This window comes from Pseudopipra pipra, chromosome 8 (assembly GCF_036250125.1).
Source record: "Pseudopipra pipra isolate bDixPip1 chromosome 8, bDixPip1.hap1, whole genome shotgun sequence".
Lineage (NCBI taxonomy): Eukaryota > Metazoa > Chordata > Aves > Passeriformes > Pipridae > Pseudopipra > Pseudopipra pipra.
Window position 1 is genome coordinate 23,605,972 of NC_087556.1, and position 25,263 is coordinate 23,631,234.

The 25,263-nt window shown below is 55.8% G+C and overlaps 1 protein-coding gene across 1 annotated transcript; it reads right to left on the reverse strand.

Annotated features, from left to right (window-relative positions):
* Positions 1-15,026: 15,026 nt before the first annotated feature.
* Positions 15,027-23,290, reverse strand: LOC135418155 (solute carrier family 2, facilitated glucose transporter member 9-like). The gene is made up of 12 exons (XM_064663127.1): positions 22,608-23,290; positions 21,507-21,605; positions 20,883-21,043; positions 20,672-20,796; positions 20,283-20,428; positions 20,070-20,202; positions 19,527-19,714; positions 19,290-19,400; positions 18,036-18,137; positions 17,429-17,504; positions 15,800-15,927; positions 15,027-15,568 (listed from the first exon to the last, which is right to left on the reverse strand). The coding sequence occupies exons 1-12, from the start codon at positions 22,743-22,745 to the stop codon at positions 15,332-15,334; spliced, it is 1,644 nt and encodes a 547-aa protein (XP_064519197.1). The 5' UTR covers positions 22,746-23,290; the 3' UTR covers positions 15,027-15,331.
* Positions 23,291-25,263: the final 1,973 nt, after the last annotated feature.

The window sequence follows — 25,263 nt, forward strand, 5'->3', positions numbered from 1 at the left end:
GAGGCTGAACTGTGCTGCCCACTGTGAGCCAGCCCTGCCCTGGGCAGAGGGGGCAGAGCTGCCCTACACATACTCCTCCTTATGCCCCTAATCCCTGCCCTTGCAGCAGGGCAGGATGGCCACTCCCAGCACACCTCCTGCCTCTTCTAAACCAACACATGCCACGCTTGGGAAGAAGATACAAGGGATGGGGCTCCTGGGGTGCCTGGGAGGAGGTGGGTGCTGAGTTCCCAGGATGGGTGCAGGCAGGGTGAGCAAACACAGTTTTGGGCATCTCTAATGAGGTGTCAGCCTCTTTCTGCTTCCCAGGTAGGGGCTTCAGCTAATCCCCCTCCCTAGCACACCCCCTTCCCGCTCTCCCTGGCTGTGAGTCTGATCATCCTGAAAATTAAAAATAAACCAAAATGCAGCAGCACTTAGAGACTGAGTGGAAAGCCAGGGAGCTGGGACAGGCACTCAGCTTCTCCTGCAGAGCCCCTTGCTCCCATCCTGGCATCCCTGCACCCCCGAGGTGAGCCCAGATCAGGGGCTCAGGCAATTTCTGTCCTCTTACCAAACATCTCTCTGTCTCCCGGGGTAAAAGGAAGAAAAAGCCTGGGCCAAGAAAAAGCTCTGAGCATTAGGCAGCTCTTCCCACACTGCTTCCTACCCTGTGGGAAGGACACCCCTACTTAGCCATCATGCTTGTCCTGGTGCAGGGGTGGGAGCGGGCTGGGGGAAAGGGGGTGCAGAGGGGGTAGTTTGGCCTCTAACACTGGCACTTTGTATTCATGAGTAAATATTTGCTAATGGCAGCACGGCCAGGCGATTGTAGGGGAGCTGCTGCTCCCCCCGCCGGAGCAGGCAGGGAAATGAATATGAATTTATCATGATTAGGTGAACCCAGCAGGGAGAGCGGGAGAGAGAGGGCTAGGCAGGGAGGGGGCGGGCGAAGATGGATCTGTGCAATAAAATTAAATAAGGACACCAAATAGAGTCACTTCTCACGTGCTCGCCCGCCCTCCCGCGTGCAGGGCCTCTCCTGCCTCCCGCGCTCCTCTGGCTTTGCTGATTTCTCTCTTTCCTCGAATTTATGAGGCCAATTATGAAGATGAGGTTGGAAGTTCTCGGAAGTTCACTAAATGCAAAGTGTGGTCCCTGCTGTTCCCATCAAATTAATTAACCAAGCGCTATTGATGGTCGGGGTGACGTCGGCGCAGCGTGGAGTGTGAGGGAAGGGCTGCTGGGGTGCAGCTGTGGGGGCCTGGTTGGGGGCAGAGCAGCCTGCAGGGCCTCCTCAGGGCCAGTGGATGCAGAGAGAGAGCCCTGTCTGGGCATCCAGGGTGCAGCAGGAGCAAGGAATGCAGCAGGGGATGCATCAGGTCTCAGTGTCATGCTCTGTATCAGTCCCTGTTTCCAGCACTGTTTCCTCTGGCTTGAGTAAGATCCAGCCGGGTGATGGCAGAGCTGCCCTGATGGGAATGTGGCATTGATGCATGGAAGGATGCTGTGCCATGTCCTGTGGTGGATGCCACAGCAGTGTCTTGTGTGTCCTGCAGACACAGGCTGCAGGAGCAAAGCCAGGAGCTAGTGCACTCTTGAGATCTTACCCCAGCTGGTGAAGGGATGCTGGCTGCAGTCCCGTGGGAGTGATCTGCACAGGGGCTTCATAACTGGGAGACAAGGGACTTTCCCTGTAGCTTAGCAGTGATTGTACAGCCAGGACTGGCCTACTGCCACCTTCCCCTGCTCCCTGAGTCCCAGCAGCCCTCTCTGCCTCAGTTTTCCTGCCTGTGCTATAGGAAACGACCTGACTGGTAGAATCTCATGAGCAGAGTTCCTGATTTGGCGCAGCCACTTGGCCATCACTAACCTATGTGTGAAGCAGCCCAACTCTGCAGAGCTCTAGGACCCAGTGGTTGGTTTTGCCATGGGGGCAGCAACCATGTGCCTAAATCACACCAGCTCTTATGTGCCTGGAGTGACTGTGTTGTGTCACTCCCTCCCAGGGAACATCTTATGCGGGGGGCTGTCTCCAACATAACCCCCATGTCTGCTCTGTCCCGTGGTGCTGTGATGACTACTCCATGCTCACTCACTGCAGGTGTGAGCAGCTGGGATGGTGCTGCAGAGCTGCTGCAGCATGAGCCCCTGGGCTGCTCAGGTTCATGTCAGACACTGGGCAGGCAGCCCTTCCTTCACCTGCCTCAGCAGGAAGTTCACTCTGAGCAGTTTGTAGGTGCTCAGGTAAGTCTCTCAACACTAGCTGTGCTACAGTGAGTGGTTGACATTGTAAAAGGATCCCATAATGAGGCCCTGGCTTAAACCCAGGACATGTCCACGTGCCACACTGTTGCTCTGTGCCTCAGTTTCCCTCCTTCTTTCATTTCCTGAGGCTGTTTGTTCTTTGGGCAGGGTCTGGTCTTCACTGGGTGCAAACAGCATCCCTGTTACTAAGGAACCTTGGTAGCATTTAGTGGCTGCGAGATGAGACGCAGCCAAATAAAGGCTCAGTCCTCACCCCCAAACCAGCCTTGTTTCACAGTGAATATATGTGCCATAAGGCTCCCTGTTTGCGCCACCCTGGCACAGGGACCTTCCCCCGTAGTGCCATGGGGTCCTGACTTAAATACTTTTGCTGTTGCTGGCCAAGTGAAGGAGCTTATTTGAGGGGTGAAAGATGCAGGCTATGTGCTCAGACCAGGGATCTCACAGAGGCAAAAGACACAGAGGACCAGGTCTGAGCATCCCTGCATGTTCCCAGCTCCTGGCACAGCTCTGGCTGCGTGCCTCCACCATTCCAGCTCCTGCTTCTCTTCACTGGCTTCACTCCTGTCCCGGTGATCAATGGGCTCTGGTTGGGCTGGAAAACAGCACAAACAGAGGCATTTACAAACCCGCTGTCTCTCCAACAGGGCCATAACTCAGGCTCCCCGTCACCGTGGGGAATGGGAGGCAGGAGCTCCTGCCTCGGTGGCAGCAGCAGTGCCGACATTTCTCCTCTCGTGGTAAATGCGTTACTTGGGGATAATTTACCTGCTTATGTCAAGTTTTAAAAAGAAATAGACTGGCTGCTCTGTAGCTCCTGACACTTGCAGCTTGCGTGCATGGACTCATGTGTCTACCCAGAGAAAAAAATCACCTGAGCTGAAAGGAGCGGTTTGCAAACGCCTACACTTTGGGTCTGCAGCCCCTGCGTGGAATCTCTGGTGTCTAGTACTGAGGCTGAGCTCTCACCATGGTCTGTCCCTCCTTGGGGTCTCGAGGGTCTGCAGCCACCCACTGGTTCTGGCAAGGCTGCCCACCTGCAGCAGGGGCTGCTTGGGGCTGGGTGCCTCACCACCACCACAGTGTGCCGGGAGTACCCCCTGCCCGCACCCCTTCTCCTGGGCATCGGATCGTGGAGATGTGTGGGGGATGCACTGTCGTCCTTGAGTGAAGACCTTGCTGGGGACCCAGGGCGACTGAGGAGCTGCTCCTGGCCGGTTCGGGCAGCCGCCAACCTCGCCGGCAGCAGAGGGAGCTGGAGGACCGGGGATGGCAGCACGGGCAGGCAGCAGGAGGTTGGGCTGGGCAGCTCAACCAGCCCCATGGCGGTAGAGAGACCCCACTTCACCCAGATCCTCCCCCAGCAGGGCAGCGGGAGGTGCCCGCAGCCGCTGTCCTCTCAGAGTGGACTGTCCTCTCAGCCCCGCAGTGTCACCCCTCAGACGTGTCTCTCCTGTGGGCACCCAGCCCTGTTGAGGGCACCTCCTGAGTTGACACTCTGTCTCCTCTCTGGGCTTTTAGGGGTTCAGCCCCCTTGTTTCTTTCTGAGGAGCCACGTGTCTGGACCCCACCTGTGACCAGCGGCAAAGTCCCTTGTGCCCTCCCCACGACCGAAGGCACAGTGCTTCTCATCACGCTGAGGACCTATCAGAGGCACAGCAGAGTCCCTGGGGAGCCTGACTGGATGTGATGAGGGTGGATAAGGCCTACATTACTGGGAAGCATCCCAGAGCCAAGGTGGGGGGTCCTGCAGCACGTGGTGGGCATCTGTCACTGCCATCCCCCAGCCTCCTTGGCATAGGGAACTGATTTATGTCTGGGCCAGCTACTGGCTGACCTCTTGTGTGGGCTCAGGCATTATAACTAATGGGAGGTCAGCGAAGCTACAGCAAAAGTGAAGTGGCTGGTATGGGTCAGGGAGGGGGAGTGCAGGACAGGGGCTGCTGGGGATCCCAGTTTCAAAGGCACCACTACCCAGAGCAAAGGACAGCAGGGATGGAGCAGACGTAGCTCTCCTAGCCTCTCCCCTTCTACCCTGTACCCTGTTGAGATCTCTTTCTGACCCTTCTCTCCTCCTTTAACCACAGGGTGTCCTGAGTCAGCAGTATCAAGCATGGACTGATGGCTTCATAAGCATCGACAGCAGAGCCAGTATCAGAACCAGGTATCTGAGCCCAGCCCCTGCCTAGGACTCGCTGGCATGAGAAACCAGGAGGACCTGACACAGGTAGAGCAGAGTGCGATGCCACAGTCGGTGGCCTGAAACATCCCTCCTTCATCTGTTGCTCTCACCTCCTGCTTGATCCATGATCCCTGGGGTGCAGAAATCTGTGGGGATTACACTCCTCCTACCTCCCTGTGACACAGGTTTACCCCCAGGTCCCAGACCCCCAGTGCACATGGGCCCTGTGTCACTCAGTCCCATCACAGCATACTCTCCGTGTGTTTCAGCAATAAGCCCTGTTTGTTTTCCCAGCTGGACTGGATAACCAGCCCAGCATGCAGCCAGACTATGGGAGCTGAGCTTTAGGGACAGTTATATCAGCTGCCACCCCAGTCCCTGCCTGCAGCAACTGCTGAAGTGGGACCCTCAGCACAGCTGTAAACCTGGATACTCATGTACCCATCGAGCATCTGCCCCCCATCCTGGGATGACACCAGCCTGATCTGCCAGCCTAGGTGGTCTGAGTGGGAGGGGAGCCCTCAGGGGTGCTATAAAAAACATCTACCCCCACTCCTGGCCACACACTGAGCTCCCCTCTGTCCGGCAGTAAGAGAGAACATTTTTAAAAATGGCAAGAGCACAAGAAGAACAAGGTTGCTAATTCCTGAAGCTCTTGGGAGAGTTTGCACAGTGAGATTCCCTCACTGCCTTGTGCTTAGACAGGACCCATATGTCCCCCAAGGGTGGCACTACCATGGCTAATGTCATTGGTGTGCCCTGGACTGGGATTTCCTTGTCCCAGCAGGAGTCCAGCTGTGTCCAGCTGTTAGGGGGAAACTGGGAACAAAGCTGCCCATGGCCCCATGGCTTGGAGGGCTCCCACCCCTTGGCTGCCCTGCAGGAACTCCCTGATTGCCCAGTCTCCTGATTTGGCTTTTTTTTCCAGGAGGACCACTCTCTGCAGAGTGATCCCAGCAGCAGAGCAGGGTTCTGAAGCTGAGAGGAAGACCTTGGGCTGAAAACTGCATCTCCACAGATCTTTGCACAAACTTCTCTCTTAAGATTGTCTCTGAGACAGGGCTGGGGCCGGGTTTTTGGCAAATCTATGTATTGTTGTGACTGGAGTTAAATGCCAGTGGTCTTGCCTTGATTTCAGGTTTATGCTGCTGTGCGACAGAGCTTTGCTGACAGTCTACCTTTGCTCTTGGATAGGGAAGGGGGAGAAGGTAGCAAACCATATCTGAGTGAGGCACAAGGGCTTTCCCAGGGATACTATTCATATTTGGTGTATAGTATTGCCAAGGGCTCAGGTGTGCAGGCTGCCAACCCCTGGCCAGACTCTGAGAGCCTCTCCTGGCACTGCCTGGCCATCCCACAGATGCAATGGGTCTGTCACAGTCCTACCAGGCTCCTGTTGCTGTTTGTAGGCTGAGGGGTGTGCTGAAGTCCAGACTGACACTTGTGCTTTCCAACTGGCTACACACATTTCTGCTCCTGTTTCTCAGCCAAGGAGTGTTAACTTTGCAAGGCTGTGGTGAGAGCTCCCATCCACCCCAGCAACGCCTTCTCAACAAGTTTGTCAAGTCTTTCACATGACTCCATTGCAGGTCATTTGGCAACATTATGGCATTGATTTCTTCTCTTTTTTAGGATCCTTCTTAGGGCTAATCTGGGTTTGGGCAGCAGCAGCTTGTGGCCAGTGCTCAAGCGTCACCCTGGAGCACTGGCCACTGGCAGGTCTTGGTGCAGCATCCAAAGCTTAGTCCAGCTGGGAAGACAAGTCCTCTGGTTGAACCTGGAACTCAATGCATTCCCAGCTGGCTCTCAGCAAAGGTGATTTGTTTGAAATAATTTCTGTGGCCTCTGCACTTATTTTGGCTGCTCACTTCAGGAGAGCAGGTTAAATCTATGCCGCTAGACAGCACCAGAGGCTGAGCTTCATCCAGAAGAAGCTCTTGGAAGACTTTGCTCAGCTCTCACTTTGAACAAGTCTAAAATTATATCTGAGATACAAAAACTGATGAGTAACAGATAGGTGAGTCTGGCTTCAGATTAGCAGCTTTTACTACACAGCTGGGATGCTCCCACTGAAAGTGATTGCCATTTGGGATCAGTTTTGCTCCAGAAATATTTCAAGCTTGTCAAACCTCTTTTGAAGGCCTGGCCAGGTGGAAGGAGCATGGAGAGCTGTAAATAAGTGGGAGCTTTAAAAAAACTCCCTGAAATGACCAATAAATCCCCCAGGACATGACAGGAATCATTTATGGATCCCTCCTGAAGAAACCAGCTCTCCACTGAAAAGAAAAAGTACTTTCAAAAGCATGTTCAAGGCAGCAGACTGTGGTGCCCAGACAGGGAGCAGCTCATATCCGAGCCTCCTTCATCACCCAGGGACAGTGACATCCCCTGGCAGCTCCCTGTGCCACTCACTCCCCATATCTTGCTGTGTCCTGCCTGAAATTATTGAGATGCATGCCACAAAGCCAAATAAATGAAGATCTTGAGCCTACAGACTGCTTGGCATGAGGTAAATAACACGAACTGGATCCAGCTGGAACCCGCAGCAGGAGACGACTGCTCTGTGCTGTCCTGTGGGGTGCAGTGTGTGGGGCTGCTTACCCCTGGCAGCACCCCTGTCACGTCTGGCAAGGACTGGGGGCTGCCCAGGCTTTTTCTGCATATAGAGAAGATGGAAAAAACCCACCAGTGTGGCCTCTTGGCTCATCTGCAAGGTGACAGCAGGGACACATTTGTCCATGCAGAGGGTCCCTGGTGGCAGTGCCACTGCTCCTCTCTCAGCAGCTGGACTGAAGGCGTGGTTGGGTGTATCCACAGCTCCCTGAGACATCCTGCAAGTTTGACCACATCTGTGAGTGCTCTTCAGGTCTCTGGGGAGAGGATGGGAACCAAGTAGTTTCTTGCACATCTCCTCCTGCACTCCAGTGAAAACACCCAAGGGGGGCCGGGATGTGGGTGGGCAGAGGTGGAGAGGGAGACTGGACTTCCTTCCTTCCCAGAGTGCTGGGAGAGGGCAAGGGGTGTGCAGGCAGCTCTGTGGGTGTGGGGACACCTGGGTGCACTGGGTGAGTGGCAGTGGGGAGGTGCAGGGTCAGTCGGGTGAAGTGCCTGCATGCACAATCTGGACACCCCCCGTGGCAGGAGGCTCACAGTTCCTTTCCCCCTGCCCTTGCTGGCAGCTCTGGCCATGTCCTTGCCACCAAGGGCACAACCATCAGTGGGTACAGGCAGCCATAACTCCTGGAGGGGGGCTGGCACCGTGTACTCCCCTTTGCCGTGCACCCCCCCCCCACCCCAGATGCTTTCTCCTGTTCCTGTCCCAAAGCATGTCTCTGCTTCCCACGAGCATCCCACGGACCCCTCATGCACTGCTCAGTCCCCCGAATGGCCACCCCCTCTCTGTCCTCACCGGACCCAGTGGTCGGTATTGGTGTCCCCATTCCACAGCAGCTGAGCCTCTTCCCAGGGTGACTCTGTCCCGGCCCCTCTCTGCCACGCAGCGCTCCCCCCCCCGCCCCGCCACTTTGCACACTGCAGCAGATGGTGGAGGTGACATTTGTCTCAGAGTGACGCATTTGATGGTGGCTGTGTCCCCCCTCCTCCCTTCGCCCTGGATGGAGGAACCTTGAGCCCACCTGGCAGAGGCAAGACGGGCAGGCACAAGCCGGGGTGTCCCCCCAGCCCCCCCACCTCCACCGCACACCTCACAGACATCTGCACTTCTTGTCCATCTGTGTCCCCACCAAACACCCCTCCCAAGGGTCTGGGGCAGCTGGGGGGCATCGTCCCTGAGGGTGAGCGCCCATCACCACAGGGTGTTTGTGGGGGGGATTAGGTGGGGGCCGGGCACCAGGGACTCCTGTTCATTCTCCGTTTTCTGCCTTAATTAGAACCCGGAGAGACCAGGCGAAATCGCATTAGCGTGGGGCCCCGGTGCGCTGAGCCATCCATCTTTTTTTATTACAGCGTAATGGGGCTGCTCGCGAGGCGCCGTGCGATTTGTCACAGGCCTCGTTCCCTGATAACGGGCATTTGTCATCACTTTCTTCCCGTGTTAATGTCATCATCGGCGAGCTGACAGGCAGACCCGTTGAGGGAGCACTGGCGACAGACCACATCCGTCAACCTAATATTTCCATGGCTGTGGGGATCAGCCGGGCTGCGAACACACATTAAAGTGCTTATGGGGGGGGGGGGGGGGGGGGAAGTGGTTGTCATTAATTAAAATGTTAGTGTGAGCGTGTGCACGGGTGGCACTGCGTGGGGACGGGGGGGGCCTGTGGCGCGGGAGGACGCGGGGCGGTGCGGGTGCAACGCGGTGGCCTTTTAACAGAGCGCGCATCAGCTCCTGAAACCCATTTAAAAGATATTTGGGACTGGGGAATCAGTGGTGAGCATGGTGGAAAGGTCATTGTTAATAAGGGAGAGCGCACGGGAGCACATGGGGAGGGCGCAAGCATGGCCGATGGAGGATGGAGGAAATTATCACCCCCCTGGAGCGGAGGAGTGTTTGTCCCATGGGGTGTAGTTGAGCCACTTCTGTCGTGAAGTGAGTGGCCTCAGCCCTGCGTGGCAGCAGGATGGGTGAGAGAAGGTGACCCTGCAGCGGGGTTGCTCCATGGCTGGCCAAGGGCAGGAGTGGGGTGTGGTTTGGGATGTGGGGCTGCACACCCCACAAACAGGGCTTTGGGACAGCGCTCTGCAGCTGCAAGCTGGACTCGAGGCAGGAGAAGTCTGGAGGGTTAAACCTGCGACCTTCCCCATAAGCAACTAGCAAGGAGACCCGCCCCAGGCCCTGAGGCCGGTTCAGGGGCAAGAGGGCTCAGGTTCTCACCCCAGAATGTGTGGCTGTTGCCATGGAAACAGGTGATGGTGAGGGGAGGAGTGTGGGTCAGCAGAGGGTGTGTGGCACCTTGGGTTTTCATGGCAGTGGGAGTCTGTTTTCTGTGCTTTTCTGGAGTTCCTGTGGTCCTACAGAACAGGCAGGTTTGTTGGGCTGCCTTTTTTTGTTTGTTTGGTTTTTTAATTAGCTTTACAGGGTGTTTGGGAGAGTTTAGGGGTGAGTGTCTTAGCTAGATCTACCCACTGACCCCTCAGCTCCCACAATGTACTGGTACAACCCCAACTTGCACAGCAAAATATGACTCCAGGAGCTCTGGGACCAAATGGGGACAATGATGCTTCTTCCTCTGCTCAAAAGCCAATCCTCAGGACCTCTGGGAGAAGCCACTGATGTTCCCAACCTGTGGCTGGACATGGTGCCAGAAGATCAGGCAATTGTAGGGTGCAGATGGGGGGCTCAAGGTTTGAAAATGTGGCTGCGCACAGAGCCTTCAGCCCCATGTCCCCCATCTCAGGGATGGGCAGGGGCAGGCTGTGAAGAAGGACACGTATCAGATGGTCCAGGAAAGCTCACAGAGCTTTCTTTCATTGCATTTCTTATTTTTGTTTTCTGTCCTTCCTTATTCCAGTCACAGGTTCTGTGCATGGGAGAGTCAGGTTTGGGGTGAGGTGAAGGGCTTTTTTTCTAGAGACCTGGGTCCTTTATGTGTGTGCCCATGAACACACACACACACACACACACACACACTCTCCCCAAATAATTTCTGTTAGTGCAGCCCAGTGTTTTGCTCTCCAGCAAGCACTGAGGGTGGGTAGATCTGGGAGAGGGGTAGTTATCTCCAGGTTCTGATGGGGAAACTGAAGCATGGAGCAGGGACTTGCAGTCCTCATCCATGCTGTGGTTACAGGTTATCCCATCACCGACAGCATCTGACAAGCCTGCAGATGTCAGGGAAAAGGTGCTTGGGAGATTTTCTCAGGACTACCCAGCAGTGGCCAGGCTCCCAGCCCTGTGACGTCCTTGGATGGGTCCCCAACCCCCCAGTATCAAACCCTGCCACCAAACCTCTGTCCACTCCAGCTCTCCACCGTAAATCACTGCCCTCCATTGGCCAAGGACCTTTTAAAAAGGATTTATTAGGGGGGATTTAAGCACAGGCAGTGATACGGTTTCATAAATCGAAAGGCAATAGTGCTCATCGTTGCCAGTTCATTGGGGGGGGTGGCATCCCTGCTCCCCCCATTCCCACGCCGTGCTAACAGCCTCCTCCCCGGCACCGCTGCCTCCACCGCTCCCCTTCGCCTCCCCGTCTGTGGAGACCGCGAGTGTGGAAAATCCCCAGACAGGGAGTGTAAATGCTTGTTCTTTGTAAATGAAGAACATAATTAACATTAAATTAAGGTAATACAAATGAAGACAACACAGAGCCTGACAGGATGAGTGTTTGGGGAGGCAGTAGAGAGAAGTGATTCATATTTTTAATTTACTGTACAAATAGACTAGCAGGGCTGGGGGGAAAAGGGCCATCCAAGTGGAGTGGGGATTTTTTTTTTTTCCCACTGTTGTTTTGCTGTGCTTTAAGCACACAATGACTATTAAAGTCAACTGCCCATATAATAGGACATCTCCTACATGACTGCTCTCCAAAAGGCAGCTTGCTGTAGCAATAAATTCTAGGAGTGCCATCTGCTGGTGTGCACCCTTTGCCGGGCACCCTTGCCTCGGCCACCCACACCCAGACCAGCCCTGGCACCCCTCAACCTCTGCAGAGACCTGCTCCAGCAGAGCCCTGGCCACGGACCTGCAGGCACTCATGCAGAGGTGGTTTTTTTGGTAGAGTAACGAACACTTTCTTCCCACCCCAAACGTGCCCTCAAATTGTTCAAATTGTCCATCTTTTTTTTTTTTAAGAGGTTGAGGGGGTGGGGTTGATGCCGAGGAAATATTTTAGGCTTTTAAAAGAAACAAATCTCTGTTCTCCACCCCTCCAAGGTGCTGGGTTTCAGATGAGTGCCTCTTATCCAGAACACAATTTAAAAAAATCACTCATTTTATATTTTTACCTGCAAAGAGACTGTTGACCACAGCCCGTGTGAACTGCAGACTGGGCTGGAGCTGGCTCTGCACTTTAGGAGATAAGAGTTGTGGTCTCAGCCCAGTGAGGCCACACTGGAGGATGATTTTCAGCCAGGAGGGAAACAGGTTTACCATAGAACAAATGTGTCCATGAGACTGGGACACCTGGAGCAGGCACATATACACTACTGTTATGTCCTTGTTCCCTTCTCTGGGGATTCCTGCCACCACTGGGCAAAGCAAAAACAAAAGAAGGTGCCGAGAGGACCCATCCTGTCTGAAATCACCCTTCCCAGGCAGAGGATTCCCTGTGACAGTGCTGAAAGACTCATCCACTATGCCAAAACTGGAGGGTGTTTCACTGTCTGGGGGGTTCCTAATTTTGGGAGTGCAACCTTTTCTCTCCAGGTGACTTGTCTCCTGGCAGTTATTATCATGAGCAGTGTACATGGGTCCAGGGCAGCCACATTCACTGTGTCCTATTCCTTTGTCACCTTTTCCTCTCCCCTATTAAGTTCACATCCCAGGGTGCCTGAGGGCAGCTTCAAGCCATTGTCTGAAGCTTTGCCAACCCCAAAGGGCAGCCAAGGCCTCTTTAATTCCTGCCCCTGGGCACTGGGGAGGGCAGACAGGCAGGACAAACCCTGTATCCAAAGGGAAGTAGTTTTCCCCTGCTTTTGCCCCTTTTGATTCTATCGAAGCTGTGTTTGCACACAAGGCTGTGACCGGTGGGATGTGGAGCCACCAAGTATGGGCACTGGGAGATCAGCGGGAGGTCCCATCCTGCAGTCTCAGACCCTCCATGAGCACTGATGTCAAGCTTTGGCGGGAGCTTGGCTGCCCATCAGCCTGGGCTGCTCCCCATGATGAGCTGTGTCAGATGTGCCATGTCCTTGCTACTGCAGCCCCACAGTCAGTCCCACTACTCCGGAGAAGAAACTGGAGAGGCCTGGTGATGGACTCCCACACCATGCTGGCTCCTCTGCCAGCTCTACCCTGCTTTGAATGGCCCTGAGTAGCTGAGGTCTGCAGATGTGTTTGTAAATCACAGAATCACAGAATGGTTTGGGTTGGAAGGGACCTTAAAGATCATCTTATTCCAACCTCCTCTGCCGTGGGCAGGGATACCTTCCACTGGACCAAGTTACTCAGTGCCCCATCCAACTTGGCTTGGAACACTTCCAGGGGTGGGGCATCGACAGGTTCTCCTGGCAACCTGTTCCTGTGCCTCCCAACCCTCACAGTAAAGAATTTCTTTCTAATATCTAATCTAAACCTACCCTCTGTCAGTTTAAAGCCATTCTCCCTTGTGCTGTCACTACATGCCCTTGTAACAAGTCCCTCCAGAGCTCTCTTTCAATCTCTTAATCTACTGGAAGGTGCTCTAAGGTCTCCCAAGAGCCTTTCCCATTCCAGTTTGTCTGGGGTGAGCCTCAGCTCTCCATGTTGGAGGTATGTGAATACCTCAATGCTTAAACTCACCCACCCTCTAGCACTGGGCACATCAGGAGAAGGCACTTACACATTTGGAGAAAGCCACCTTCCTCTTCATTTCTGCAAACCTTAAGAGGATCAGGAGCATTTCCAGGCATCCAATTAATTTCTCAGGCTCTTCTTTGAACCTTCTCCAGTCTTTCGAGGTCTGCTTGGACACTGCTAGAGAATACAGCCTTACCCTCACCAAGTAGAACCAGTGCTTTTGGAGGCCTGAATCCAGAGAGCTGCTTTGGACATGGGGAAGCAGCTTTGGACGTGGAGAAGCATCTCAAAGCTCATCCAGCCATACCTTTCATGAGATGCCTGCAGCAGAGAGGCTGGGAATGCCTCCCTGGGCAAGGCAAAGAGAGGGTAAGCCCAAATACAGTTTTTGCAGGAGTACCAGAGCAGTGGTGAGGGGCAGCTTGGACTGACAGCCCCAAAACAGAGATTCTGCCCCAATAGCTTCAACAAAATAGATTATGAGTTGCTAGTGTTCCATGAGCACAGAGTTTCCTCACCCTCAGGTCCTGATGGAAAGAGGATGGACGTGTCCTTTGGCACAATATCCACAAAAGGGTCCCCAGGAGCAAATGCATCCAAAGGGCACCATAGAATTCAGCCAGTGACCTCCAGTCCTTGGGAAGAGGGGACTGTTGGTGGTGTCTGAAGCTCTGGCAAAAATGGGCCTTGACCCCACATTTCGCAGGTCTGCCCCTTCTCACCAGCCAGAACAGAGCAGTCCTTGGCTATAAGGCAACACCCCAGCTCCTTGGCTGTTCCAGGACCCCAGAATGGGGGGGCTGGTCCCAGGGGGGCCATTGCCTCCTACACGGAGGGCAGGGGTCATCTTCCAAGCTGCCCCACATGCTGGGTGGGAGAGATAGATAAATACCAGAATAAATAAATACAAGTGGCAAAGAGGCCTGAAATGATGCTGTCGTTTGCTGGGAATGAGAGACACAAGTGTAATTTAGGTTTTGATATTATCAAAGTCTCGCTGCTCTAAAACAGCAGGGCACTCAGTGCCTCATTAATAAAGGATAAACTTGGAGTCTATTTACAATGCACTTTTTGGGGTTATTTACACTCCATTATACATATGTAATGCTGCACATATTTACCGCTCTGTTCTGCTGCCGAGAGCAGCGGAGTCGGGAGGGAGGCAGAGTGGGAAGTGGTTGATGCTGTGGAGCCATGACCCCTGCTTTGACTGATGTCCTTTAAATGGCTCAAGATGCAGGAGAGTCCCAAGCTAGTGGCTTAGGATGGAGGTGATGGGACCAGGCACTGGGGACTCGGTATGGCCCAGTCCCCATGGGTCCAGCACCCACCCACCCCCAGAGGGGCCCTGAGGCTTTGCCAAGGGATGCAGGAAGGGTGGGCTCCTCACCAAGTGACCACAAGCACCAAACACGCAAGCTGTGGGCCAATCACGGGGTGGGAAACTGGGGAAAAAGAGGGCTAAATTATTTGCAACAAAATAAATGATGTTTGCATTAGCACAAGAAGGGTTTGGCCACACAGCCCTCCCCACTGCCTGGGGTTTACCTCTTACCAGAACAAAATACTGTAGTTCTCCTGCAAACCATAGCTCCTGGAGGGTCTGCTGGCCTGGGAGCTCCCAGCCCCACGGTGTTTGTGAGAGCTGCTGTGGGGGTCCTCGGTCACACAACTGCCATGTTCACAGCAGTCCTGGGACACAGGGCAGCCCCTCCCTCTGCAACACAGGCCTCAGGATTCAAGGCAGAGACGTGAGAGACGTCATGCTTGGAGAGCACCTTGGGGTCACAGCAATTAATGGGGTGCAGAAAAGGAATGTGGGTGTATCCTGGATCCTTTTGTCCTCAAGGGCAAACCATGCAGGGGTCCCGTGGGAGCACTCTTTGGGGCCAGCACACGAGGCCAGGCACCAAGGGGCTTCCAGCAGGCTGTGGAGGGGCACAGTGGCTGGACAGTCTCCCCCAGCTCAGAGCTACTCTACGTCCCTTCTGCAATAGCCTCTGGCTTTGCATGACCAACCCAGGTAAGATGCAAGAGCCTAGGAGACATCCTGATCACCCTCCCTTTGACCTTTCCAGCCTCCCTGGGGAGGAGGAGAAATCCCTCAACCCATTCTGCTCTTCCTTGGCACTGGGAAAGCACCCATTCCAGCACACTACATCTTGCTGCTATTCCAGGCTGAACTTGCCAGACAATGGCTCTGGTGGCAATGGTCTTTATTAAACAGCTCATGTGGGCAGCTCTTGGCAAGGCTCCATACCCAGGAGTGATGAGAGTCACAGGAGGTGCCCTTGTCTCTGTGGGGGCATCTCTTCCAGCATGAGGGTCATGCACAGCGGGCAGTGCCACCCTGGTGCATCATCCTGGCTACAGGCTGCAGGACAGTGACATGTTGACATGTCCTGGGAGACCCAGAGCTGACCAGGTCAGAGCAAATTGGCCCCCACTTTATTCTCCAGCCCCGAGCCTCCTCCACCATCCCAATCCCCTCCAGCCCAGCCAGATCAGGGCAGGCTGGATCCTGAGCCCTCCAGGGAGCTGTTCTCCAAGGTCCCATAGCCATCGAGCCTCATCATTCTGAGATGGGCTGGGATGGAGAGGACGGAGCGGCGGGTGGCAAAGATGTGACTGATCTCCATGAAGGTTTTGTTCTTGGTCTCAGGGATGATGAAGTAGATGTACAGGGCCACCAGCAGGCAGACACCACAGAAAACCAGGTAGCAAAAGGCACCGGCTGACATCTGGGGACAATAAGAGCAGGATGGGGCAGAGAGTCAGGCACCCACAAACTGGGCATGGCACAAGACAGCGTCCCCTCTCATCACCCCTTCCTAGGCTGGCTCCAGCCAGCACTGAGCTGAGCCTGGAGCATGAGCATCTCTCAGGCTAAGCCCGACTTGGCACCCCATTGTGGGAGAGCAGCAGGGCTGTGTCCATCCCCTCCTTCTTCCATGGCCCCTCTGGACTGATACCTGCAGGAAGGGGAAGATGAAGCCAATGGTGAAGTTGCAGAGCCAGTTGAGGGACCCCCCCACAATGTAGGCAGCTGGGCGGTGCGACTGCGTGAAGAGCTCGGCTGTCATCAGGAAGGAGACACCAGCTGCAGAGGGAAGGGACAGATCAAGGATATGGGGGACAGGTGCCTCGAGCACCCCTGGGGTCAACAGGTCCTGTCCATCTCAGTCCTGTGGCCAAAGGGCTGGAGGCCTGCAAGACTCACAGTTTAAACTGCTGGTGCTGGGACAGCTGGAGGAGATGGGGAGTGTTGTGGACCAGTGTCCTGCCTTTGGCCTCCCTTTGGGATATGTCTCAGTGGTAGGTGACGATCCCCCTGACATACCACACTTGCACATTGCTGGGTGCTGAGGCCAGTTTCACAAGCTGCATGACTGAAAGTTTCAGGCTGAGTCAAAATAAGGGTGGAATATTTCACCTGGATCCTCATTTTCCAATAATTTTTCTAAATGCTGACACATTAAATCTCCTAGAGATCACAGGCATGGAGAAAAATCTTCCTGGTACCCTCCATAATGCCCTTTCCAGCCTCCCTTGATCAAAACAGTTCAGAAAATTTCCTTCTATCAATTAGCTTCTATCCCACTGTGGCTGATTTAGGCAGGAAAGAAGCAACTACATTTCTGAGCATCAGAATTTCCCACAGGACACAGAAATGTTATTTTCCAACTGCTTTTCCCATGTGTGTGGAAATGATTTTCCAAGCCAACTTGTTACTGGACTAAAAACTGGACATGGGTTGTGACTACTTCTCCTGGAAGGGCTCAGCCTCTCCTGCTATGTGTCACTGAGCCAGCAGCCATGGTCCCAGGACTGTCCCTGTGCTGGAAGGCAGAATCCAAGGTCCAGAAGACATCCCAAGACGCATGGGAATCTGGCAAGGGACTGTATTTGATATGTATTTGATGTGACTGGAGCCCCATTGCCTGGCACAGGGTTGCCTGGGACCTCTTTATAAAGGATGCTCCAAGGGAAAAGATAAACCAAAAAACAAGTGCTAAGAAGTAAGGGAGGAGTGGAGCCCCTGATGGACTCTTACTCACAGCTCGCCCAGAACACAGATATATATATTTTTTTGTTTGTTTTAAAACTCCTATTCATCATTGTTTGTGAACAATGAGCCATTAAAATCCTAATTAAAGATGTAATTACAGTGAATGAAGTCTAGGTTGAGGATGAATTACAGATCTGTTAGCAGCTCTGCTAATACATCAACTGGGTAAACCAGTCCAGGTTTCACTCCTGGCTGTTTGAGCCTGCACTTGGTTAGGGACAGGGTGATGTTCATCAGCCACACTGTGATGGGAGGCACCTCCAGAGGTGTCTGAGGAAGGCTACCAGGGCTTTCATTCTGCTTGGCCCTGGAGCAGGGACAAGGAGGAGGAGGTAGAGTGTGCTCTGGGGATGTATGGGGCTGGAGGGGTTTGTGGAGGGTTTCACCTGTGGGGTGCAGCACGATAAACCAGGGCCTGGCCACAGGGACGGGGCCAAGGCTCAGGTTCTGTCACCTGCCTGCAAATCCTGGTGGTCCCCTGGGACACCCATTCCCACTCCACCGCCCCCCGTTCCCCCAGTCCCAGCCCCACCTGGTCCCATGCAGAAGCCAGCGATGATGCCGACCACGCAGGCGATGCTGACGTAGTGCATCCAGGGCAGGGCAGCCTGTGAGGGGACACTGGGCTGAAGCTGCTTGGCTCGGTGGTGGCCCTTGGAGACAGTGGCCACGCAGGACACATCAGTGAGATGCAGGCAAGCAATGGGTGGTTTGGGGCAAAGCTAGTGAGGTTCAGCCTTGGCTGAGATCTGCAGCTCGTGATGTTGATGTCCCCAGAGTCATGGGAACATCCCCTGGGAGCAGACAGCAGAAGGAGGACCCTGCAAACCTCTCCACCTCCCCCAGCATTTCACAGCTGCCTGTCTGGTAACAACAATTTCTGCAGAAAAGCTACCAGAAGCAGCAGGACTTTTCTCATTTGAATTTGTGTTTTCTTTTTTTGTTCTTTGCACTAAAATTTCCTTCTCTTTAACTTTGAAGGGAACATGTTACTTGGAAGAGCCAGTACACCTCTCATTTCCATGCATGCTCCCTCCCCCGATGTGACACCCAGCCTTACATCACCCAGCCCCCATCAATGCCCCAGCCCCAGCCCAGGGAGTGGCAGTGGCCCTGGGGGTGGCAGTGGCCAGACCAACCTGCAGCAGCAGGGAGACAGTGATGCCAGCTGAGCAGATGCCCATGGCACAGAAGCCAGTGATGATGAGAGGCCGCCGGCCCACCTTCTCGATGGTGAAGCACTGCCAGGGGAGAGCAGAGGGGTGGTGGGGAGCTCCAAGGTGGACGGGAGCACCCCTGAACCCCAGATCCGGCTGAAGGTGGGAGGATGCTCCTGGGCAGCCCCAGCTCAGAGCTCCAGGGCTGAGGCTGGGGCATGTAAAGTAAAGTGCAAGGGGTGAGCACACATGGGGCAGGAGAGGGGTCCCACAGAGTCCCATTAAGCTGCAGGGTCGGGGCTGACTAGGGTGACCCTATGGCTGCATTCCCACCAGTGCCAGGTGGAGGTGCTGGGCTGGGCACGGGGTGTTTGTGGGGCAGTGGGCAGAGGCAGGGTGCGGGCATGCAGTGCAGCAGCTGGAGCAGGCAGGGTATTGACAGCAGAACAAATGCCTGTAATTTTATAACCAATCTTGGCGTGTCCATCGGGGGCCATTTGAGGGGCTGCTCCTGAGCAATCTGGCTCTATGCTGGGTGGCTGCCGGGGGGCTGGGGCAGCCCCACAGCCAGGGGAGGGGAGAAGGGGCCACCCTTCAGAGAGGCAGGGGGCCCGCTCTGCAGTGGGTTGAGTTATGGGGAGAGGGGAGAGCCCCCCACTCATTCCTGGTTTTCTGGGAAGAGCCATTGCCATCCATCTCTCTAATTGTCAGGGTGTGGATTTAGTGCTAGGTGGCTTGGGATGGCCCTGGGTGACACTTGCAGATGGGACAAGGGACATAAATCTGCCTGGCCCAGTGCTAACTCTCCAGCTAAATGAGGGCTGGCTGGGGGGGCAGAGCTGCTAGTCTGGGACCAGACCAGTGCTTGGCTGGGGGGGCAGACTGGGACATGTGGCTCTGCTAACAGAGTGACAATGAAAGTGGGAGCCAGAAGGAACCTCTAGCCCTCTCCATCATCTCCAACCTGCTCCTTGCCTGGCATCTCTCCCCAATCTCCCTGCTACCCCAAAGTTCTCCCACCCCTTCTAGACGTGACCCCCAAATTGAGTCTGTCTCATCCCATCTTCCATCCCCATTTCCCTGCCAAACTCTCTGTCCCACCAGAAAAGGGACATCTGTGCTGTGGCACAGATGACATTTGGGGATGCATTCAGCCCCCCTGTTTGATGGTGCTGGGAGCTGGCAACAAGGCTTAGGCATGGAGGGGCCGTGTCCATCTGTCCATCCATCACTCACCCCAATCAGCCCAGCGATGATTTCAATGGCACCAGTGCCCACGGTGGTGTAGGGGATCTGGGACACAGGGATCCCGACGTTCTCGAAGATGACATTGGTGTAAAACCAAATCTGCCAAGGAGGGGACATAGCATGAGCAGGGGTTGGAGTCATAGGGCACTTGATGAAATGAGCTGCCAGGTCTCAGCTCAGCCTCTGCAGAGCCAGGTCCTGGAGCAAGGACCCTGCAGAGCTTACGGCATCAATCCCTGAGAGCTGCATGCCGGCGTTCACCACCACCACCGAGAGGGTCTGCCAGTGGACGGAGCGGTCCCGCAGCAGCTGCCACACAGAGACCATCTCCATGGAGGAGAGTGACCGCTGCTCCTCCTTCATCTCCTTGATCACATCCTGTACATCAGGGGTCCCCAGGAACTGGTGCAGTGCTGTGAGGAGAGTAGGAGTCACGGACACACATCTCCCCATCCCAGGGTAGATGCTCGTCGGTATGGCACAGGGCAGGGGCTTGGCTCTGCTCTGAATCAGCCTCCCCAGGAGACCTCCCTGACCCATGGGGCTCAGCATCCATAGGAACTTGGGAAAAGCCTCATCCACAGTGATGGGCACTATGGAAATGCTGTGGCACAACTGCATGGGACGGAAGGACTGAACCATAAGGATTGTGGTGGGCTGTGAGGTCTGGGTGTGGAAGGGTGCCACGAGGATGCACCTTGGTCTTGGGAGACCTTGGAGAAGCGCCCGGCATCTCCTGGAGCCAGTCTCCCCAAGATATTCCCTCACCCTTGGTGGCTCCACAGACATCATTTCTCTCTATCAGCAGGTATCGTGGGCTCTCGGGGAAGCAGTGCAGCAGCAGGAGCTGGAGGGAGGCAGGAACAACCACCACTGACAGCAAAAGGGGCCAGAATCTGTCCTGAGAGGAGTTGAAATAGGACAAGTCATGGGAAGGGCAGAGCAGGGTCCAGCACATGTGGGCTGGCATATTATGCTCACCTCACCCAGCAGCTCTGGGAGGCTCAGGACCTGTGCAGCAAAAACCCCCAGGCAGATGAAGATACTGGGCATGAGGCCCAGGAAACCCCGCAGGTTCTTGGGGGCAATTTCTCCCAGGTAGAGGGGCACCACGCTGAGACAGATACCTGGCAGGGACAGGAACAACTGGGATGGGAGAGGCAGTGGGGAGAAAGGTGCCTGGCTAGAGACTCGGTGCATCTCCCCCCACGCCCAGCGTCAGCCACAGTAGGGACCCCACGGCCAGGGAGGTGTCCTGTCCGTACCAGAGACCCATCCACAGAGCCTGGGGGGAATATGAAGTTTTCTCCAGCCCCTGTGAAGGGGCTGTAAGGGGACTGAGCTGTGAGAAAGGGTTTGTGCACTCGTACCTGAGTGGAGCCCTGTGATGGAGCGACCGATGATCACCATCTCGGGGGACCCCAGCTCCCGGCTGAAGCCCATGAAGCCGCCGGCCAGGAGGACGAGGAGAGCACTGCGGCTCAGAGCGCCATTCCTAGCAGGCACAAGCAGAAGGGCAGCTCCTCCAGTCCCACCCCATCCCTCAATCACTCTGTCCCATCGTATGACACCCTTCCTTACCTGCCATATCGCTCCACCAGCATCCCAACCAGCAGGGAGCCCACCAGCCCTCCCAGGGCAAAGATGGAGACAGTCAGGGAGTAGAGGAGGGTCAAGGGGCCAGGGGTCAGCTCATGTCCGTACCGCTGGGACCACGTGGCATTGTAGAAAGCCTTTATGTGCTGCAGGGCAGAGACACACATGGGCACCGAATGTACTGGGAGAAAGGGGGAGACAAGCTCTATAGGAACGATGCCATGACTTTAATAGCATTGCAGGAGATGCTAGGCAAGAAATGACAGAGGATGACTATGATGTGCTGGTTGGGTTGCTGAGCCTGTGTCAGCATCAGAGAGGCTTAATGGCAGTTTATAGATGCCAGACAGAGCTTGAGCTAGAGCAAGGAGGTTGTGGCCAGCTTTCCCCAGCCTCTGACTTCCCAGGGCGACCAGTTTGGAGTACATGAACACAGCCTCCCGTGTCCCTCCCATCCCGTTCCTCTCCCTGGGCTGCTTTCCATGGGTGACTGCCCAAGGAAAATGTCAGCATTTTGATGTGGGGATGCTGGGTAGCAATCCCTCCACCCTCCTAGGGAGGGATACAGAGCCCTTACCCCTGCTCCCAGAGAGGCTGCCTGTCCCTTACCACTGCTGGTGAGTTCACCACGGCAAGGTTGTAGCCATAGAGCATGGAGGAGCCAAAAGACACCAGAAGGGTGACCGACAGCAGGGGGAAAGTGAGATGCTGGGAGAGAAGAGGAAGGATGAGCATGGCACTGGTCAAAGAGACAGGGGCCAAGATCATGTGTCATGAACTGTATTGGGTCACTGTCCCTTTTCTAGTAGGGATGACCCTGGCCCAGAGCAAAGACCCCAATGTGACAGAGCCCTGAGCTGAGCACCACTTCTGGCTGGTGCTCAGCACCCAGCCCAGACAATCCAGCTTCCCCATGGTTGGTCTTGTGGCTGTGGTGTGAGGCTTTTTTTACCCTGGTGGGGGCCCAGCCTGAGTAACCTGGGCAACCCTGTCCCCAGCTGGGAGTGGGTAGCAGATGGAAAGGGGCAGGAAGGGAAGGGAGGGACACCCATCCCCTTCCCTCGATGGGGCACCCAAATGGTGCTGCTGAGAGTGGTCCAGCACCATTGAAAGGTGCAGGTCCCCAGGGAAGGTCTCAGCCCTCCCTCTCCAAACACCACATGCACCCACCTCCTAAACCCTCACCCCCACCAACACCTCTGTCTCCTGCCCCGGTTGCTGGGGCTCCTCACTGCAGAGAGCCCACGGCCGCGGGGGAAGAGAGCCCGTGCCCTGACCCAGCGCACCCCAGGATCTGGGTGCCCAGGAGCGTTCAGAGCACTTCCAGCTGCAGGAGCACCCCTGGGTGCTGCACCCGGCTATCTCCCCCTGAGCAACGAGCGTCTCCCATCCCCGCAGCGGCAGGACTGGGACGGGGTGGATGCGAAGTGATTCTGCATCCCACGGGAGCAGCCACGCTCGCCAGCACCCAGAGCCCGGCCCTCCTCGCAACACCCCCCGCACGGTAGCCGGATCCGTAGCACCTAGCAGCTCCCGGCTCACGCACAGCAAATCCCCCCTAATCCCATCAGGAATCCCGAGCTGGGAAAAAAGGGAGGGTGGTGTCCGGCCATGGGAGCGTCAGGCCAGGGTACTGGGGGAACGGGGCACCGTAAGGGAGGAGGGGAACAGGGATGGCGCAGCCCCCCCCGGCCCGCAGGGACAGCTCACCCCAGTGATGTCCCCGCCGGGCCGCGGGGTCCCTTTCCCGACCGTCGGGGAGAGGCTGCAGGCGGAGCGCGGGGAGGGAGGAGAAGGAGAGGGGGAGGAAGGCAACCCCGGTCCGGCGGCCTGGCTGGTCTCTCCCATTTTTAGATGGAGGAAGGAGGGGGTGAGGGAAGGGAAGGCAGGGCAGGGCAGGCAGCCCGGGTGCCCCGGGGCTCATTGGAGGCGCCTGAGCGGCCGGAGGAGGAGTCCGGGGGCCTCCTCCCTCGCCGAGGGCAGGGGCAGCACCTCCGGGCTGCCCAGCCCGCTGAGGGGTCACGGCCAAGCCTGGGGACAGTGGGACGACCGATGTGATGCTCTGCCACCGTCGAGAGCTCCCGCATGCCCCCTCCAAACGGGGGTGGCCTCGGGGACCGTAAGCAGGGCAACATCACTGCACCACCCCCGAGGCTGGGCACGAAGCGGCGGCCCCACATCACCCAAGACCCCGATCACCTCCGGCCCCTCTGCCACCGTGGGGCTGATGTGCCCCAGTCCCTGCGGTTCGGGAGGAGCCTGGTAGCCACACGGCCATGGCTCGGGGCAGGTGCATTCGCTGGACATGGAGGGGCACAGCCCCCAGCCCCAGAGAGGAGAGACTCGGCTCATAGCAGCTCAGAGGAATCCAATTTTGCTGCGGCCAGGAGCTGCTTCCCCTGCTGCTAATGAAGTGCCTTTAATTAGCAGCCTAATAGCAAGCTCTTAATTTGCCGAACAGACAGTTGAAGGGATGGGAACCCCATTAAGCCACGGCTGAAAACAGCTCCAAGGGCTTAAAAGGGACAGGTCCCGACAGGCTGGCCCCACTCAGGAAGGTCCTGCTGGGCTGGGAAAGCAGAGCAGAGCTGGGAGAGCCAAGCACCCAAGCCCATGGGCCGTGCCCAGCCCCAAACGGGCTGTCTGGGGTGAGGGAGAGCCCGGGCACGACTCCTCCCACACAGGAGGTTCCAGCTCCTGTCTCCTCCCTCTGTGTGAGCCTTTACCTTTCCCTGAAAGCACCGGGCCCTCCCCCTCAGCCACCAGCCCTTCCCAGCTTCCAAGTGTTCAGCTTTTCCCAGGGCAGGCACCCATTCAAGAGCTCCTGTGTCTTGCCCAGATTCAGTTTCTCCAGGTCTTGACTGGGGCATCACCTTTACCTTTGTGCAGTAGTGCTGGGCTGCAGAAACCTCGGTGACAGGGTCACAGTAAGGGAGACCTGTAGGGAGCCACAATTCTGGGGATTGTCCTGGTTTATTCCCAGAGCAGTAGGAGGAAGATCCATTTATTGGACATGCCCAGGGGTGAGATGACCCAGCAGGAGGACATGCAGCCTATGGGTTCCAGCCATGCCCAAAGCACTTGCAGTGCTGCAGGGCAGCCCTAAACACCCCCAGGATTCACCCCAAGCCCTGTGCTAAGACAAGGCAAAGCAGCAAGCATAGGACAGGATTTTAAGCCAGGCCATGCTGTGTCCTGCAGCCATGATCTCACTCCAGTCATCCAGGTACATGGCTCATGTCTGGGACCAGCACCTGGAGGATTAAATGTGCCCAGTCCAGTGGTCTCTGCCAAAGCTAGAGGAGGAAACAGCAGCAGCCATCTCTCCCCCATTCTGGTACTCTCCTAGCAAGTACCACCTAAAAATCTTCCTGGAGCTTCCCATTTCCTCTCCACTGAAGCCCATACCCATCAACAAGCCCTGTGCTCATCCCTGCAGCAACAGCCCTCCCTCCCACCACGCAGCTTGGTGGTGCTGGGGCATCCTAAAGCAGGGACATCCTCAGGACACAGCTCCAAGCCCGGGCGTGGCCACTGCCTTGATTTAGGGAGTAAATCTGGGTTACTGCCACCAGTTCTCAGCAGTTGCTGGGATGCTAGGAGCAGAGGTTTAGCAGCAGATGTAGAGGTAAGAAAGACGTGCTGGGGCAGGAAGGGGGAGGAGGAAAGCCTGGAGTGACAACTGAGGGTCACCAGGGAGCTGGGTTAATTGGAGACACTCCTGTGACCTGACCCGGTGATGGTGGCACACGACAAGTGCTGGTGAGAAACACCCGCTGCTCTGTGCCGCAAGGGAGCTCATCTCCACATTTTACAGGCATTCCTCCCCTGGCTCCATGCAGGGAGTCCCTGGCTAAAAAACCCCCCATGGCTGGAAAAGCAGCTGTGAGCCCATAAACCATCCTAATCCCCTCCCACTGTCACTCCCAGAGCTCCTGTCCCACTCTTGCCTCACTGCTGCCTTGGCCTCCAGAGGCTGTCCCCACCTCCTCTCCTCGAGGCATTGGACGCATAGTGTCTGGGCATGCAAAGAAACCCAGGAAAACTGGAAGAGGCAGAACAGCAGGAGCCGGTCCCAGCATGCATCCTGCACAGAGTGATGTCCAGGAGGATGGAGATGCTGTTGGGAGCCCTGAAGGCTTCTCCATAGTCCAGCTGTTCATGGTGTGGGCAGAGGCAGGATTCATCCTGCTCCAAGGAGTTTGTGTGGTACGGAATGACAGAGTTACTCCTGCTGCAATGTCAGAGAATCTGGTGCCTTCTGCCTCCTTTCCCAGCTCCCCAAGGACAAGTACTGACAGCCATGAGCCAGCCATGCAGGACTCTACACCAAAGACATAAACCACAAAAAAAATGGTATGGCGAT

What these genes read in the sequence shown, in the direction of transcription:
- LOC135418155 (XM_064663127.1), bottom strand. Translation starts at nt 22,745, where the DNA reads ATGGGAGAGACCAGCCAGGCCGCCGGACCGGGGTTGCCTTCCTCCCCC. An exon ending in CCGGCGGGGACATCACTGGG is followed by an intron (nt 21,606 to 22,607) that starts GTGAGCTGTCCC and finishes CTTCTCTCCCAG; the next exon opens with CATCTCACTTTCCCCCTGCT. An exon ending in TGGTGAACTCACCAGCAGTG is followed by an intron (nt 21,044 to 21,506) that starts GTAAGGGACAGG and finishes TCTGCCCTGCAG; the next exon opens with CACATAAAGGCTTTCTACAA.